At 40.0% G+C, this 17250-nt stretch overlaps 1 protein-coding gene and 1 pseudogene across 2 annotated transcripts in view; one reads left to right on the plus strand and one right to left on the minus strand.

Moving 5' to 3' along the window:
- Positions 1 to 17250, plus strand: part of USP39 (ubiquitin specific peptidase 39) — a 45096-nt gene that overhangs the window by 18881 nt on the left and 8965 nt on the right. For both annotated transcript variants that reach the window (XM_063077904.1, XM_063077903.1), the window contains exons 8-11: positions 5871 to 5938; positions 6453 to 6641; positions 9941 to 10083; positions 15786 to 15921. In XM_063077904.1, coding sequence (XP_062933974.1) covers positions 5871 to 5938; positions 6453 to 6641; positions 9941 to 10083; positions 15786 to 15921 — 536 coding nt within the window. The remainder of the gene's footprint in view (positions 1 to 5870; positions 5939 to 6452; positions 6642 to 9940; positions 10084 to 15785; positions 15922 to 17250) is intronic.
- On the minus strand, positions 11206 to 11604 carry LOC134363212 (small ribosomal subunit protein eS24-like; annotated as a pseudogene).

The following is a 17250-nucleotide window of genomic DNA, read 5'->3' on the forward strand; positions in this document are numbered from 1 at the left end:
CTAACTGGGGTTAGATGGTATCTCAGTGTAGTTTTAATTTGCATTTCCCGGATGCTGAGTGATGTTGAGCATTTTTTCATATGTCTGTTGGCCATTTGTATATCTTCCTTAGAGAAATGCCTACTTAGCTCTTTTGCCCATTTTTTAATTGGGTTGCTTGTTTTCTTCTTGTAAAGTTGTTTGAGTTCCTTGTATATTCTGGATATTAATCCTTTGTCAGATGTATATTTTGCAAATATTTTCTCCCACTCTGTTGGTTGTCTTTTAACTCTGTTAATTGTTTCTTCTGCTGTGCAAAAGCTCTTTAGTTTGATATAATCCTGTTTATTTTTCCTTTGGTTGCCCATGCTTTTGGGGTTGTATTCATGGAGTTTGTGTCCAGTCCTACTTCCTGAAGTGTTTCTCCTATGTTTTCTTTAAGAAGTTTTATTGTTTCAGGGTGTATATTTAATTCTTTAATCCACTTTGCGTTGACTTTAGTGTACGGTGAAAGGTATGGGTCTAGTTTCATTCTCCTGCATATTGATATCCAGTTCTCCCAGCACCATGTGGTAAAGAGGCAGTCTCTTCCCCAGTGTATAGGCTTGGCACCTTTGTCAAAGATCAGATGGCTGTAGGTGTGTGGGTTGATTTCTGGATTCTCTATTCTATTCCATTGATCAGTGTGTCTGTTTTTATGCCAGTACCATACTGTTTTGGTTATTATAGCTTTGTAGTATAGCTTAAAGTCAGGTAGAGTTATGCCTCCGGCTTTATTTTTTTTGCTCAGCATTGCTTTGGCTATGCGTGGTCTTTTGTTATTCCATATAAATGTCTGGATAGTTCTTTCCATTTCTGAGAAAAATGTCTTTGGAATTTTGATGGGGATTGCATTGAATTTGTATATCACTTTGGGTAGTATGGACATTTTCACTATGTTGATTCTTCCAATCCAAGAGCATGGGATATCTTTCCATCTTCTTGTATCCTCTCTAATTTCTCTCAGCAGTGGTTTGTAGTTCTCATTATAGAGATTTTTCACCTCCTTGGTTAACTCAATTCCTAAGTATTTTATTTTTTTGGTGGCTATTGTAAATGGGCAAGCTTTCTTGATTTCTCATTCTGCATGTTCACTATTGGAGAAAAGAAATGCTACTGATTTTTGTGTGTTGATTTTGTATCCTGCTACTGTGCTGAAATCATTTATCAACTCCAAGAGTTTCTTTGTAGAGGCTTTAGGCTGTTCAATATATAGGATCATGTCATCTGCAAACAGGGACAGTTTGACTTCATCTTTTCCAATCTGGATGCCCTTTATTTCCTTCTCTGATTGCTCAGGCTAGTACTTCCAACACTATGTTGAATAGGAGTGTTGAGAGTGGGCATCCTTGTCTAGTTCCTGTTTTTAAAGGAAAAGCTTTCAGCTTTTCCCCATTCAGGATGATATTGGCAGTGGGTTTGGCATATATGGCTTTAATTATGTTGAGATACTTTCCCTCTATACCTAATTTATAGAGGGTCTTTGTCATGAATGAATGTTGAATTTTATCAAATGCTTTTTCAGCATCTATAGAGATGATCATATGGTCCTTGTGTTTGATTTTATTAATATGGTGTATCACATTTATTGATTTGCGTATGTTGAACCAACCTTGCATCCCTGGGATGAATCCCACTTGATCGTGGTGAATAATTTTACGTATGTGTTGCTGTATTCTGTTTGCTAGTATTTTAGTGAGGATTTTTGCATCTATATTCATCAAGGATTTCGGCCTGTAATTTTCTTTTTTGTTTATGTCTTTACCTGATTTTGGTATCAGGATGATGTTTGCTTCATAGAATGAGTTTGGGAGATTTGTTTCTGTTTCAATCTTTTGGAATAGTTTGTAAAGAATCGGTGTCAATTCCTCTTTGAATGTTTGGTCAAATTCTGCTGTGAATCCATCTGGTCCTGGGCTTTTCTTTGTTGGGAGCCTTCTGATAACAGCTTCAATATTGTTATTGGTCTGTTCAGATTTTCTGCTTCTTCATGGCTCAGTTTTGGGAGCTTGTGTGTGTCCAGAAATTTATCCATTTCCTCCAGATTTTCAAATTTGTTGGTGTATAGTTGTTTATAGTAGTCTCGAATGATTCCTTGTATTTCAGATGAATCAGTTGTAATATCGCCTTTTTCATTTCTAATTTTTGTTATTTGAATCTTCTCTCTTCTTTTTTTTGTGAGCCATGCTAATGGTTTGTCAATTTTATTTATCTTTTCAAAAAACCAACTTTTTGATTCATTGATCTTTTGTATTGTTGTTTGGGTTTCAATTTCATTAAGTTCTGCTCTGATCTTAATGATTTCTTTTCATCTGCTAACTTTAGGTTTGGATTGTTCTTGTTTTTCTAGTTCTTTAAGGTAAAGTGTTAGGTTGTTCACTTGCCATCTTTCCATTCTTCTGAGGTGAGCATTGAATGCAATAAATTTCCCCCTTAATACTGCTTTTGCAGTATCCCACAGGTTTTGGTATGATGTATCATTATTTTCATTAGTTTCAATAAATGTTTTGATTTCCTGCTTGATTACTTCTTGGACCCATATGTCATTAAGTAGAATGCTGTTTAATTTCCATGTGTTTGTATAGTTTCCAGAATTTCGTTTGTTATTGATTTCTAATTTTAATCCATTGTGGTCTGAGAAAATACATGGGATAATTCCAATTTTTTGAATTTGTTGAGACTTGATTTGTGACCTAATATGTGATCTACCCTGGAGAATGATCCATGTGCTGATGAGAAGAATGAATATTCTGAGGTTGTTGGATGGAATGTTCTGTAGATATCTGCCAAGTCCAATTGGTCTAGAGTATTGTTTAGATCCTGTGTTTCTCTGCTGATTCTTTGCCTAGATGATCTGTGCAATATTGACAGTGGGGTGTTCAGGTCCCCTGCTATTATGGTATTAGTGTCTATTTCCTTCTTTAGGTCTAATAGAGTTTGTTTTATAAATCTGGCTGCTCCAACATTGGGTGCGTATGTATTTATGATTGTTATTTCTTCTTGATGGATCAATCCTTTTATCATTACGTAGTGTCCCTCATTGTCTCTTTTTATGGTTTTTAGTTTAAAGTCTATTTTATCAGATATAAGAACAGCTACTCCAGCTCGTTTTTCTTTTCTGTCTGCATGGTAAATCTTTTTCATCCTTTCACTCTTAATCTATGTGAGTCTTTATGGGTGAGGTGGGTCTCCTGAAGGCAGCATATAGTTAGGTCCTCCTTTTTAATCCAGTCAGCTAGTCTGTGTCTTTTGATTGGGGAATTTAAGCCTTTTACATTAAGAGTTGTTATTGAAAAGTGTTGATTTATTCCTAGCATTTTATTGATTATTGTTTGGTTGTCTTAGGTGTCTTTTGTTCCTTGCTTTCTGATTTACTGTTTGTTTTCTGTGTTTGTTGGTTCCTTGGGTTGTAGATAGCCTTTCTGTTAGTTTGTTTTCTCTTCATGAATGCCATTTTTATTATACTAGTGGGTTTTGATTTTTCTTGGGTTTTTATGGCAGTGGTAGTTATTTTTCAGGAACCAAACCCAGTACTCCCTTGAGAATTCCTTGTAAATGTGGTTGTGTGGTGGTGAACTCCCGCAGTTTTTGTTTGTCTGAGAAATATACTATTTGCCTTTCTTTTCGGAAGGATAGCCTTGCAGGGTAGAGTATTCTTGGCTGACAATCTCTGTCTTTCAGTATTTTGAATATATCATCCCATTCCTTTCTCGCTTTTAGGGTTTGTGATGAAACGTCTGATGTTAGTCTGATTGGGGCTCCCTTATAGGTGATTTGACGCTTCTCTCTTGCAGCTTTTAAGATTCTCTCTTTGTCTTTGAGTTTTGCCAATTTGACTGTAACATGTCTAGGAAAAGACCTTTTTGGGTTGAACACGTTTGGAGATCGTTGAGCTTCCTGGATCTGAAGATCTGTGATTTTTCCTATACCTGGGAAGTTCTCTGCCACTATTTTGTTGAATATGTTTTCAATGCAATCTCTTTTTTCCTCCCCTTCTGGAATACCCATGACTCGGATATTTGAGTGCTTAAGGTTGTCTGATACCTCTCTCAGATTTTCTTCAATGCCTTTGATTCTTTTTTCTTTTTTTTTGTCTGCTTGTGTTATTTCAAACAGCCCATCTTCAAGTTCAGAGGTTTTCTGTTCAACTTCCCCAAGCCTGCTGGTTAAACTCTCCGTTGTGTTTTTTATTTCGCTGAATAACTTCTTCAGTTTGGCAAGTTCTGCTACATTTTTTTTTTCAGGGCATTGATTTCCTTGTACATTTCTTTTTTCAGGTCTTGTATACTTTTCCTCATTTCATCATGATATCTAGCTGAGTTTTCTTGTATCTCATTCAGTTTCCTTAGAATTATCACTCGAAATTCCTTGTCAGTCATTTCAAGGGCTTCTTGTTCTATAGGATCTAGAGCTTGAGAGTTATTATCCTTTGGTGGTTTACTTTCTTGATTTTTCGTATTTCTGGTATCTTTTCTTTGATGTTTATTCATTGTGGCAGGGGGTTTCACAGTCTACAGGTTTGACACTATTGACTGACTGAGATGTTGCTGTGGTTGCCAATTTGGTATGGCTACCTCAGTGACTGCTCAGTTGGCCACTAGTGCCTTGCGTGTTTGGTTGCCTCGGGTCTTGGGCCTCTCCGGGGAGCCACCTCTCTGGTCAGCTTGGACTCCGCCGGGCTGCTGTATCACAGGGCGGTACCGCAGGGTGTGTGGTCTCTGCTGAGCTTCCACCTCCCGTGCTGGACTTCTCCCTGCTCTGTGTGTGCTAGGCCGGGCTTGGGATGGAGCCGGGTGGTGGCGGTGAAGCCTACCTGCTGCTAGATCGCGTGGCAGCGGCCCCCCCCACAGGGTGTGTGGACTCTATGGAGCTTCTGTCTCCCTGCTGGACGTCTCTGTGCTCCATACGCATTGGGCCGGGCTGCTGGATTGCACAGCAGCTGTGTGGTCCCCGTGGAGTTCCTGCCTCCCCTGCCAGACTTCTCCCTGCTCCGAGCGCACTAGGCCGGGCTGGGAATGGAGCCGGGTGCCTGCAGTGAAGCCTACGTGCTGGATCACGCAGTTGCGGCCCCACAGGGTGTGAGGTTTCTGCGGAGCCTCCGCCTCCCCTGCCGGACGTCTCCCCACTCTGTGCACACTGGGCTGGGCTGGGAATGGAGCGGGTGGCGGCGGTGAAGCCTATCTGCTGGATCGTGCGACGGCGGCCCCGCAGGGCATGTGGTCTCTGTGGAGCTTCTGCCTTGCCCGCTGGACGTTTCCCCGTTGTGTATGCACTTGATGTTATGTTTTTATAGTTTAAATCAGTTGATTTGTGGGAGAGAGTGATGCTAGGGACCGTCTATTCCGCCATCTTCTGGAGGGAGCCCTAGCAGGATTTTAGAACCTGGTTGTGCTTTGTCTCTCATTGCTTTGGTTCTGTTCTGGTCCATCTCTTACCCTATCATTTTCATTTTGTGTTGAATTCAGGCTGGACATTGTCTTCCTTTGCAGGCACCATATGGTTATGGAAAGTCTTGGCTGTGCCCTGTTTTGCTGGTGAATTTTTTGTGATTCATGTATCTCCACGCTCTGTAAATCATTCATTCATTTCAAACACACTTCTTCTTTATGGGCCAGGCCCTGTGTTGGAATGTCAAACGGTGTCTTATGGAGAAGACATAAAATAATTATTTAAACAAATAATTATAAAGGTACCATGGTGTTATCTATACAAAGGGAAACTTCTGTGTTTAGTGAGAGCTTTGGGTCTTAAGCTAGAAGATTCTGGTTTACTTCAGAAATTCAGAATTTGGAAATAAATTTTGGACATGTTTTCCAACCTCACAGTTTGTATTTTGCTTTCTGTTTGTGCAGCTATTGTGACTGATGTTTTCCAGGGGTCCATGAGGATCTTCACTAAAAAGCTTCCCCATCCTGATCTGGTGAGTGAATTGAGCCTGGGTCTTAGACTGATTTATGTTGCCTGAGGAGGTGTAGGGGAGACACAATGCTTAGAGAACTGAAAAGGCCGCCTGCCCTGTAAGGGGGTTGTACGCAGCACCTGCTGAGTGGCAGTTCCCTCAGGTCACCGTCTTGCCCAGTGCACTGTTTAAGTTTGGGAGTTAGTAGTCGGATGTAGTCTGTTGATTTAAGTGGTCTGGCCACTGGGTGGTGCTGGTTTGTTTTTCCAGAAAGCTCAGGTGAGCTTTCTAGACAGTTTAAGAGCTTTTTAGTTTGATATAGAAGCAAAATCTCTGAAGGAAACCCATCGTTTCTTGAATTTAATCTACCAGGTGGTGCTGCTGCATGCGAGACTACCCAGTCTCTCAGGCACCTCTTTTCATTCCCTTCCAGTGAAGGAAATGTGGGTGTGACAGAAACATTGTTTCTCGCTATCTGTGTTGTCCTCCTGTTGCTCACACTCTTTACCTCCTTTTTCTTCTCACTCACTTCTAGCCAGCGGAAGAAAAAGAACAGTTGCTCCATAATGATGAATATCAGGAGACGATGGTGGAGTCCACTTTCATGTACCTGACGCTGGACCTCCCTACCGCCCCCCTCTACAAGGATGAGAAGGAGCAGCTCATTATCCCCCAGGTGCCGCTCTTCAACATCCTGGCCAAGTTCAATGGCATCACTGAGAAGGTAGCGTTTTTGCACACCTGTTCTTCTAATACTTACCCTTGCTCTCTTGACTTTATTTTTGTTTTATACTTGAGAATCACTACATGTATGTGATGTATTTGTTATAAAGTTTATTGTCTTTATTGAGCCTCTGAGACTCCCTGGTATTTCTAGCCAGTCATCCCTGACTCTTAACTTACAGTTAGTTCCCCCTCTTGTACTTCTTGTACATTCCTTTTAAGCTTTTTGCCTGCATCTAGGTAGCACAGAGAAAGGAGATTAGGACAGCAGAAACTCACAAAAGTAGGGGAAAAAACTCCCATCTTTTAGAAAATATTTTGTTTTGTTTTCTTTTGTTTTTGACTGGCAAATACGGGGATCTGAGCCTGTGACCTTCGTATTATAAGGCTGCACAAAAAAAATGTTACAATGTCAGTATTAAAGTGAGAATATTGCAGAACTTAAATATAAGTGAATAAAATGAAGTAATTTATTTTTACTGTAATTATTACCCTTTGTCAAGTTAAAGTTTCTTTTTATCTGCTCAGTTAACTGTTTCTTGGTTTCTTAGTTTAATTCCCTCTTTTATCCTAGATAGAATTAACCCTTTTTTATTCTTTACTGGGATAATTAAAAAAAATTCCCAACTCTCTCTGCTCTTTTACTCTTTAATAATTGAGGTTCTTTTGTTTTCAAATATTAAATACCAAAAAAAGTAAAAGAGGGACTTCGTTGGAGGTGTCTTTTAGGTTCTCAGGAAGACCTGAATCAACCAGAACTTGGGAAGTGAGTTGGGAAGTGTTCTCTCCTCTGCAATATTTTGGAAGAGTTTGTGAAGAATTGGTGTTGATTCTTCTTCAAATGTTTGTTAGAAATTACCAGTGAAGCCATCTGGTCTTAGGCTTTTCTTTATAAGTAGTCTTTTGATTCAATCCTTTACTTGTTGTAGGTCTGTCCAGATTGTCTGTTTCTTTTTAAGTTTCAACAGAAACTTTCTGTCTAGAAAGATTGTGTATTTCTAGGAATTTGTTCATTTGATCTAAGTTAACTAATTTATTGGCGTACAGTTGTTCATAGTATTCCTTTATAATCCTTTTTATTTCTGTAAAGGCAGTGGTAATGTCCCCTCTTTATTTTCTGATTTAGTAATTTGAATGTTCTCTCTGTTTTTCTTGGTCAATCTAGCTAAATGCTTGTCTTTTCAAAGAGCCAACTTTTGGTTGTTGTTTTCCTCAAATATTGTTTGCTATTCTCTTTTTCATTCATTTCCACTTTAATCTTTTTAATTTCCTTTCTTCTGCTTGCTTTATTTTTATTTACTTTTATTTTTTCATGTCTCAAGGTAGGAGGTTAGGTTATTTATTTGAGATCTTTCTTTTTTCTTTTTTGGGGGGTGGGATGGGGAATCTTTCTTAATATAGGCATTAGTAGCTATAAATTTCCCTCCAAGGACCAGTTTGGCTTCATCCCGTAAGTTTTTTTATATTTTGCACTCATTTTTATTCATCTCAGAGTCTTTTCTAATTTCCCTTTTGATTTCTTCTTTGACCCATTGGTTTAGATGTCTGCTGTTTAATGTCTGTATATTTGTAAGTTTTATAGATTTCTTTCTGTACTGATTTCTACTTTCATTCTATTGTGGTCAGAGAACACACTTTGTATTATTTCTATCCTTTTAAATTTATTGAAATTGGTTTTGTAGTCTGTCCTGGAGAATGACACACGTGCAGTTGAGAAGAATGTACATTCTGCTGTTGTTGGTGGGGTGTTTCATGTATGTCTCTTGTGTCTAGTTGTTTATGTGTTGTTCAAGTCTTCTGCTGCTTTGTTGATCATCTGCATTGTTGCTCTATCCATTATTGAAAGTAGGGTATTGGTTTCTCCAAACATTACTTTTAATTTGCCTATTTTCCTCTCATTTTTGCCAGTTTTTACTTTATGTACTTGTATTTTGGGCACTTACCCTTAATTTAGCCTCAGCAGCAGGTAGCTGGGGGCAGGATGAGAACTGTGGGCAGGCTGAGAAATGCGGACATCCTATTCCTCATGGGAAGATGTTCCTCTGGGAGCTGGGGGAAGAGGGAGCCCTGTGTTCTTGGCTGCATCTCTGCTTATCTTCTTTTCTTTCGGCAGCTGTTCAGTATGGGGAACCGAACCCTTGACCTTGGTGTTACAAGGCCATGTACTAACCAGCTGAGCTAACCAGCCAGCCCTTGGCTACATCTCTGAAATGGAATTTCTGTCTCATTGAGCTGGAAGGGAGAGGCTTTGATTCAGACACCACAGACTCTTGCTTTTCTTACCAACTTACTAGATTTTATTTTAGTAGCATTTTATTTATTTTTTAGTAGCATTTTAAAGAAAAATTTAAAAAAATTAAAATTAAAAACATTTTCTTTAGTAAATGTTTCTTCATTTGCTCTCTGCCTCTTAATAATTTTCACCAGTTTTACTAGGGAGCAGGTCTGTGGGGTTCCTCATGCTGTAATGCTGGAAGTGAAACTCTTACTTGATATTTTATAGGGTCATCATCAAGATGGTTTTGAACTATGCGTATTTGATTTTCAAATTAAAATATTGGGAAACTGGAGGATCCCTGGAGTGATCTATCATTTCTTCCAGAAGTCACCCACTCTAGAAAAAGATGTTTTCACTGGTATTTTCTGATTATGGTTAGTCTTAGACTCCTATGTCCCAGTTTTTACCAAAGATAAGAATTTATGCTAAGGAAAAACACAAATTCATGTTCACTAGCTTTTAAGCCCCTGGGGCTGGGTGGATGCCCTGTGTTCTACACCACTTCATCTCCTCGTGCATACTGAGTGAGCCCTCAGTAAATGTACCTACCAGACAGCACTTGACCCATGAGTCTTGGGACCTTTGAGGAAGAAGAAATGTGAGAAGTCAGTTACCAGCTCTGTTGGAATACTCTCAATGGTGAGGGACTCCTCAATGTGGCAAAAGTTCTTCCTTATTTTGAATTAAGTGGACTTGCATGGTTTTAATTCTGCAGCTTTTAACAAATCTTTTTTGTTTGACAGTTTTGTTTTCTTCATAGAAGCAGGTACAAGCTGCTACTCACATTATATGGTTAGAATTCAACAATATGATCACATCCTGGCTGAAACACAGCCCACAGTTGAGATATTTTAATCAGCCTTAACCAAATTGCTAATCCTAAACCTCATACATAGCTTCATGGTGTCTTCTGAATTCTAGGTGTGAGGCAAAATTATGTTTAAAAAAAAAAAGCTCATGCCCCTGCTTCAGTACCTACTAAACTCAAGCACTAATTTGATAATTTTCTTTTCTCTCTCTAGGAATATAAGACATACAAGGAGAACTTTCTGAAGCGCTTCCAACTCACCAAGCTGCCTCCATATCTAATCTTTTGTATTAAGAGATTCACTAAGAATAACTTCTTCGTGGAGAAGAATCCAACTATCGTCAACTTCCCTATTACGTGGGTATCGTCCTGCTTCATGCTTCACTTCCTCTTAGGGGGAGTGAGCCTGGATTTCTTTACATATTTTTGTACCACTATTAATTTTGTACTGTTTTAGTTGGAGATTGCAAGGAACAGAGTCTACATACACTACATAATTTAAAGGTTTTTACTGGAAGAATACATATAATTCAGGGACTACACAGAGAGATGTTTACCTGGAGGAATCTTCCTTTATTTTCTCTCCAGTTGCTGGCTGGGACTTGTAGTCTTGATGTAGAGAAGAAGAGTTGATGAAAGTGGGGTGGGGCAGGTGGGATTCTGCCTGGCTTTGAAGGTCATTCTGAGCAGGTAGGGTCTGCCTGTCCGTTTTCTGGTCATCACACCTCCTTGCATACTAGAGCTAATCACAGACAGTGGGGATGGTTTCAGATTTGTCCTGTCATCTTGGGGTCCATCTCTTCAATTTTTTTCTCATAGGTTAAAGTCTAGAATGTGCTCAATTTCTTCCTATTGATGGGGAAATTGTAAACTTTGATTTATGGTCTTATTTTTAATTTGTCATGCTGTTGTCTTTTTATGAACATTTGTGTGTATTTTAATGGGAAATTGGAAAGAGTTGTAACAGTAACAGATGCTTTTGGTTGGCTACCTTCTAGCTCAGAAATCTCCTGTAAGACCCCTTTGGGGGTAGACTGTTGGTTTTCAGTTTTTAGGAGACAAGATTTTTCACATTCTAAAGAAGCTGTCTCTGGGAACATGGAGAAACCTGGTGGTAGGGCTGGCAGGAAGAAATGTGGGTCTCAGTGTGCTGGTGTTTAGATAAGGTAAGGGTAGAGTCCAGGATTTGGATGGGTATATGATGTTTAGGCCAGTCTTTATTTTTTTATTTTTTAGTCTTTGTTTTTTTTAAACATTTGCAAAGTAGTTTGGGAGAAGTAATCGGCAGATGCTCATCTTGTTTCTCCCTCCCTCTATCCTCTTCCATTTCCCAGTTCCCCAAACTATACCAGGACTGTCAATTTTTTCCTTTGAAAATAGTTTCAGTTTTTTGGGTTTTTTTTTTAGGATTTTAACAATTTACGAATCCTCTTGTGAAAAATTTGCATAATCACTGCAGATAAAGTCATCGCAGAATCTTTACCCCTGCTTTTTGCCAGCACCAACACTGTCCTTTGCAGTCCCCCTGACTTTCTTCATTCCGTTCTTGTGTTCCTTTTGCTGTCTTCTTGAGGTCTTTTTCTTCTCATACAAGGCCATGTCTTATGAGTCTAGGTTGGGTTCATTTGTCTTTGCATAATCCAAGGAATCATAAATCATGCCAAAGCCAGTTGTCTTGCCACCACCAAAATGGGTTCTGAATCCATATACAGAGATGACATCCAGCATGGTCTTGTACCTTTTGGCTAGTTTTTCCCGAATTTCTGTCTTAGGTACTATTGTCTTCCAGGGGTGAAGAACGTCAGTGACCATTTGTTTCCTCTAAAGTAGTCAGTTGGTCATGAACTTCCTGGTCTGGATAGTTAGTGTGTCATTCATGATAGCGGCCTATCCTCAGGAAGCCAGAGAGGAAAAGAGCAGTTCCAGTTCTTAATTCTGTAGTGTTTAAGAGGGCAGTGTCTAAAATTAAGAGGCCTAAGTCCTGGGCTGTCCTAGTGGTGGGACCTTGGACAAGTTATTTGCGTATTTTCTGGATGTAGTCTCTTTTGGATAAAACAAGAGGCTTGGATTGGATGAGCCCTAAGGGTCCTTCCAGGTATAACATTTTATTGTTTCTGGATTCCATGATCACTGAGAATCTGAGAACTGTATGGGGTGGGGGTGGGGTGAGGAGAGAGAATTTTTGCAAAAAGGAATATAGGAGAATTTTTTTTCTCCTTTGCCACATTTTTCTTCTTTTCCTTCACTGGCATCTTGTTTACTCCTAACAGAGGAGCTGCTGAGGTGCCGTCCCTTCAGGCTTCTCATTGCATCCATGCTGCTTTGAGTAATCTTTTTTTCATCTCCGTTGCACAGCGAGAAGTGTAACAGTTTATGTCACCTGTAGAAGAGAATAGAGGGTCATGGTGGCCAGCTCTCTGCTACCTTGCAAAGTATCACAGAGGCCCTTTCTTTGAAAGTCCATGAATCAAGGTTTTATTTCAGAACTGGCTTTTTGTGAATTGCCACAGTCAGTGGCCTGTTCTGGTGGGAAGGAGCAGTCTTGACTCCAAGGGCAGCTCCAGCAGGAGGAAGACTATTTTGATGGCGGTTTCTGCTCAGTTGCTACAGAAATTTTCTTACCCTAATTGGTTTCTTTTACACTGGACCTGGGGTATGTTTATTTTCCTACCAGTTGCATTTGGATTTTTGTAACTGTGACTTCAGTAGTTTGTCCTTCAGAAAACTTCCTTCAGAGAAGTTAAGAAAAAGGTTAACTTCGTAACTAGTCAGCATTTTAGAGAACATCAGACTGTGTGACTCCTTCTGGAAAACTGCGCTTTAATTACTTTATTTGTTGTTATTACTTTCAGGTAATTTGGTTCTAGATTATTTAAATGTCCCTACTTCTTGAAAAAGACTCTTTTCTACCTAAGTCTTCTCTTGTATTTTATTCTTAACATATCCTCTTTTCATCAGAGTTATCAGACTTGCGGTAGTTAGATGCCCTCTGCTTGTTAGGAGACAGGGATTTTTCTTTCTTTTTTTTTATCTTCAGTTTTCTTTTTCTTTATTTGCCTACATTTAGCTTAATTTAGATATACTGCCTGAAAATGATCCAGACATACCAAAAATACCCCACTCTGTCCCACTGGTTTTTAAAATAAAATCTTCACTTATAAAAATGAAACACTAAAGCATTAAATTACAGAAAGCTCATTTAACTCTCACTTCACAAAAGCATGACCAGATGACCTCTCCCTTCTGTCACTATTTAAAGAGAAACTGAGTTGACTCTAACACCCATTGTCAATAGACAGAAGGATACTGAACTTCAAGAACTTAAAAAAAACTCTACCTAAAGTTGTAATGGCAACTAACAAACCATTGAAGACACAGAGTGCCAAACGCAGCTAAATATGGGTCACAGGATGGGTCATGGGAGTGACTCGCTGCACCTCACAACTTGGCAACAGGGCAGGGGCCTAGAGGGGCCTGCTGACATGTTAACTGTGATGTGGGAACTGAATTTTCCAATGGGGAGGAGTAAGTAAGAAGGTTCAAGTCTCCCCCCACCCCTGTGGGGGCTTTCTCTGTACTGATAGTTCATACTCTGTTCTGTGTTTTGGCTGTAGCTGCTCTGTGAGGACTGACAGGAGCTGGGAGGGCCACTGTCATTTTGGCCAGACCCGGGGGAGTTGTTGTTGGACCGTGAGGAATAGCCTCCTTGTTTGCCTTGATGTGAGGAGCCGCCCCCAGAATCCCCGTGTGACCTGGGTTGTAGGATGACCCGCCCACGCCATAGCTCCTGTAGTTGAATTTGCTCTCATAGTTGTAGTTGTAGCTGCCCTCGCTGTAGGAGTTGCAGTAGGAAGAGGAGTCGCCTTTTTCATGGTTACAGCCTTTCTTTTCGCCCTGTGGGGAGCCGTAGTTGCTGCACTGGCTCTGGTTGTCGGACTGCTGTTGGCTGTGGAGGAACCGGTTGTCCGAGCCATAGGAGGTCTTCTGCTGGCCTCCATGTGGCTGCTGCTTCCCAGCATGTTTTGGGGGCACCAGCAGTTGTTGCTTTGACAGTAGGAGCCATAGCCAGAGGAGCCTCCACCCCTGCTGCCACCAGCATTCCCAAGAAAGCCCTCCATTGCTATAGAACTGACTGTAGCCTGCTGTCGCCCAGTTGGAGATATGGTTTTTTGAGGACAGGTTAAAGCTTTACTTTCATTTAATTAGTTCTCGAAACTGGACTGTTGGTCAGATTGGGAGATGAGTATGATTTGATTTGCTCCTTTGCCTATTTTCTTTTTTTTTTGGTGGCTAGCCAGTACAGGGATCTGAACCCTTGACCTTGGTATTAGCTCTTTGACCTATTTTCTAAAACAAAATAATTAAACATGAATTCATTCTTTTTGACACTTGAGTAGTTTTGGTTCAGTCATGAAATCTTGAGTATAAACACTCCTGAAGCCTTCCCTAGGACTCATTCAGACGAGTCTGGACAGCTGTTGTTCAAGCTGAAGGGAAAATTACAGAAGTTAGCTTTTAGCAGCTGGCAGGCAGGATGACCATCGAGAGCTCGTGTGGATTTCTTAGGACTCATATCTAAATTATATTTAGCAGTGAATATTTATCATAATCTGACTGTATTATATATGGGACACTGTCAGTCAGTAGAAACAAATAGCTATCACCAACACATGGAGAGCTGCATAAAATAATTAGAACAAAGTTGTATGTTTGTTTATTACTACATGGTTTACATTTAAAACTGTTTGTATATTTGAACAACTAATATATTTACATAGTCTAAATTCAAAGGGAGATATGTATTATTTAAATTTTTGTAAATATTCATAGGTTCCTACAAATTAAGTAGTTAATATATTCTCTTAATATTCATTTTAGTTGTTGATCTGTTTCCCTATTTAACTATTTGAATGTTCCTCATAATTGTCTTTGTACAATCTTCACAATAAGCATTTATCATATACCACTTTACTTTGCAATACCCGATGTACATTTATACTTTAACTGTTGGATAAAATTCAACACATAAAACAAAGGAGAAGATTTTATTCCAGTACATCAAGAATACTTCTCCACATTTAGAAGTGAATATTCAGATATTAAAAATAAATCTAATGTTTCTAAGTCCCAGTTGAAGGAACCTAGTCGGTAGTCTCTTTGGCAAACAGAACTGAGAAATTTGGAACCTGTGGGGTAGCCAAGGTGTGGGTCATATAAAAAAGAGAAAGCTGGGCTCCAAAGTAAAGGAGAGGAATAAAGCTGATGTCCAAAGGAAGCAGAAAAGAGGGAATATTGCTCTCTTGGATCCTGTTTCTTTTCTAGTACCTGGTTCCAGTGCATTTCCTAGTCTGAAAACCTTGAATAGAGTCCCCTTTTGTGCTTAAGCTAGCTTGGGTAGGTTTTTGCTACTTGTATCTGGTCTGCCACTTACTTGAATAAAAGAAAAAAACAATCAAGTAAAGAAGCAAGGTCTCAGAAAATAAAAGAAAAATAAATCTGAATGACCTGCCTGGTTTGTCATGTTGAGGTTGTTACAATGGTGACGTCCAGTGGCACGATAATCACATAGTCAGGCCTCCCATAGCCTAAGGCCAGAGATCAAGTGTTGACTGAATACCATGCAGCCGCAGCTGAATTCCCAGATAGGACAGTGAGTAGGATGATTTCCACCAGTTATCTCACTTACTCGTCACCATCCTGCAGGAGATAGTGACTCTCAGTCTTGTATCATAGAAGAGGCTTCGGTTGTGTAACCTGCTTCAACTCATGCACACCTCTAAAGAGGCAGAGCCAGGATTCCAGTTCAAGTTGGAATGAGTCTAGGCCCTGTACTTTTAGCTCCTAGACATGCTTTAAAAGGCACTTTTCCCAGAGAGACCATCATTCTTGTTGGCAAATTTTGGAGTCCAACAAATCTGTACTTCCCTGGCTCTGCAAGCCTACCCAGAGCTAGGGTCCTAAAATAGGATTCAAGTGCTATGTGATCCATTTCTGTAGTACAGTTTCCCTAATCTCGTAGCCCTTGTTTCATATTCTGGCTTTATTTTCATCATCACCAGTAATGTGGATCTGAGGGAATACTTGTCTGAAGAAGTACAAGCAGTACACAAGAACACCACCTATGACCTCATTGCGAACATCGTACATGACGGCAAGCCTTCTGAGGGCTCCTACCGGATCCATGTGCTTCATCACGTGAGTGGCTACTGACTGTCTCATGGCACAGAGTGGCAGAAACAAGTGGTGTTCCTTTGACATTTCAGAGGGCAGCTCCCTTCAGTTTGCCCTTGCTTGGCCTTGGCTTTGGGACTCTGCAAGTAATAGAGCTGTCAGTGTTTAGTTTAAGGCAGGGGTTCTCAATTTTGGCTGCACATTGGACTCACCTGGGGAGCTTTTTAAAATCCTGTTGCCTTGTCACCATCCCAGGCCAGTTAAATTAGAACAGTGGTTTTCAACTGGGGTAGAGGCAAGGGATACTGCTACACCCTGCAGCAAAGAATTACCTGGCCTAAAATGTCAGTCAGTGTCAAGATTAAGAGACTCTGCATTAGATTATCTGGAGGTGGGACCAGGCATTGTGGTGTTTTAACAGTCCCCGGGAGATTCCAATGTGCAGCCAAGGTGAGAACCTCCGTCCCAGACTAGAGCCTTACCACCCAAACTGGGGTCCTCGGACCAGCAGCAAGCAGCATCACCTGAGAGCTGGCTAGAATTGCAGAATCCCAAGCCTCTCCAAACCTCCTGAATCAGAGTCTGCATTTTAACGAGACCCTCTGATTTGTACGAAATTAAAGTTTGTGAAGAAGCAGTAGTTCAGAGGCTCCCTTTCTGCTCAAAAATTTTGTGACTTTGTCTCAAGCTGAAAACAGATAAAGCATGTACTTGAGATATATTTGGTATCACACAGATTAATATAATAGATCTTCTAATTTGATTAGTCTCTTTAGCAACTGAGGGTTTAATAACTAGTTTTTGTTGATGAAGTGCTTTACTGTGTGCTAGAAAGTAATGCCAAATACTTAATGTATGATAATCTCATTTCTGTCCTTAAAACACACCTCCAGGACAGCTGTCAGTATTTTTTTTTTAACATACAAGGAAACCCAGGCTCAGAGTTTGAGTGATTTATCTGAAGTCAGAAGAATTGGGATATGAACCCAGAAACTTGGCTTCAAAGCCCATGTTCTTAGTCAGTCCTTGAACCAGGAATGGGGACTTGTTGATGTGATCCGGAGCTTTCTTTATGTTTCCTATATTCTGAACTATTGGGATGTTCAGAATATCTGGAATATCTATATTCTATACTATAGAATTGCCCTTTGGCATTTCTTAGAAATTTGGATGGGTGAGGCAGGCAGGTTTCCAAAAGTGCTTTTGCCTTAGTTCAGAAACCTCTTTCCTCCTTGTTTATGGAAGCAAGAAGTGAGGGGGGTTTTGCTGTATTTGCAGTACTAGTTTCGCAGGCTGAAGGAGATAGCTTACTCTGATGGAAAGTGTTCACCAAGGACAATTTTTCTTGACTGT

The sequence above is a fragment of the Cynocephalus volans genome, chromosome 14 (genome assembly GCF_027409185.1).
Source record: "Cynocephalus volans isolate mCynVol1 chromosome 14, mCynVol1.pri, whole genome shotgun sequence".
In the NCBI taxonomy this organism is placed as follows: Eukaryota; Metazoa; Chordata; class Mammalia; order Dermoptera; family Cynocephalidae; genus Cynocephalus; species Cynocephalus volans.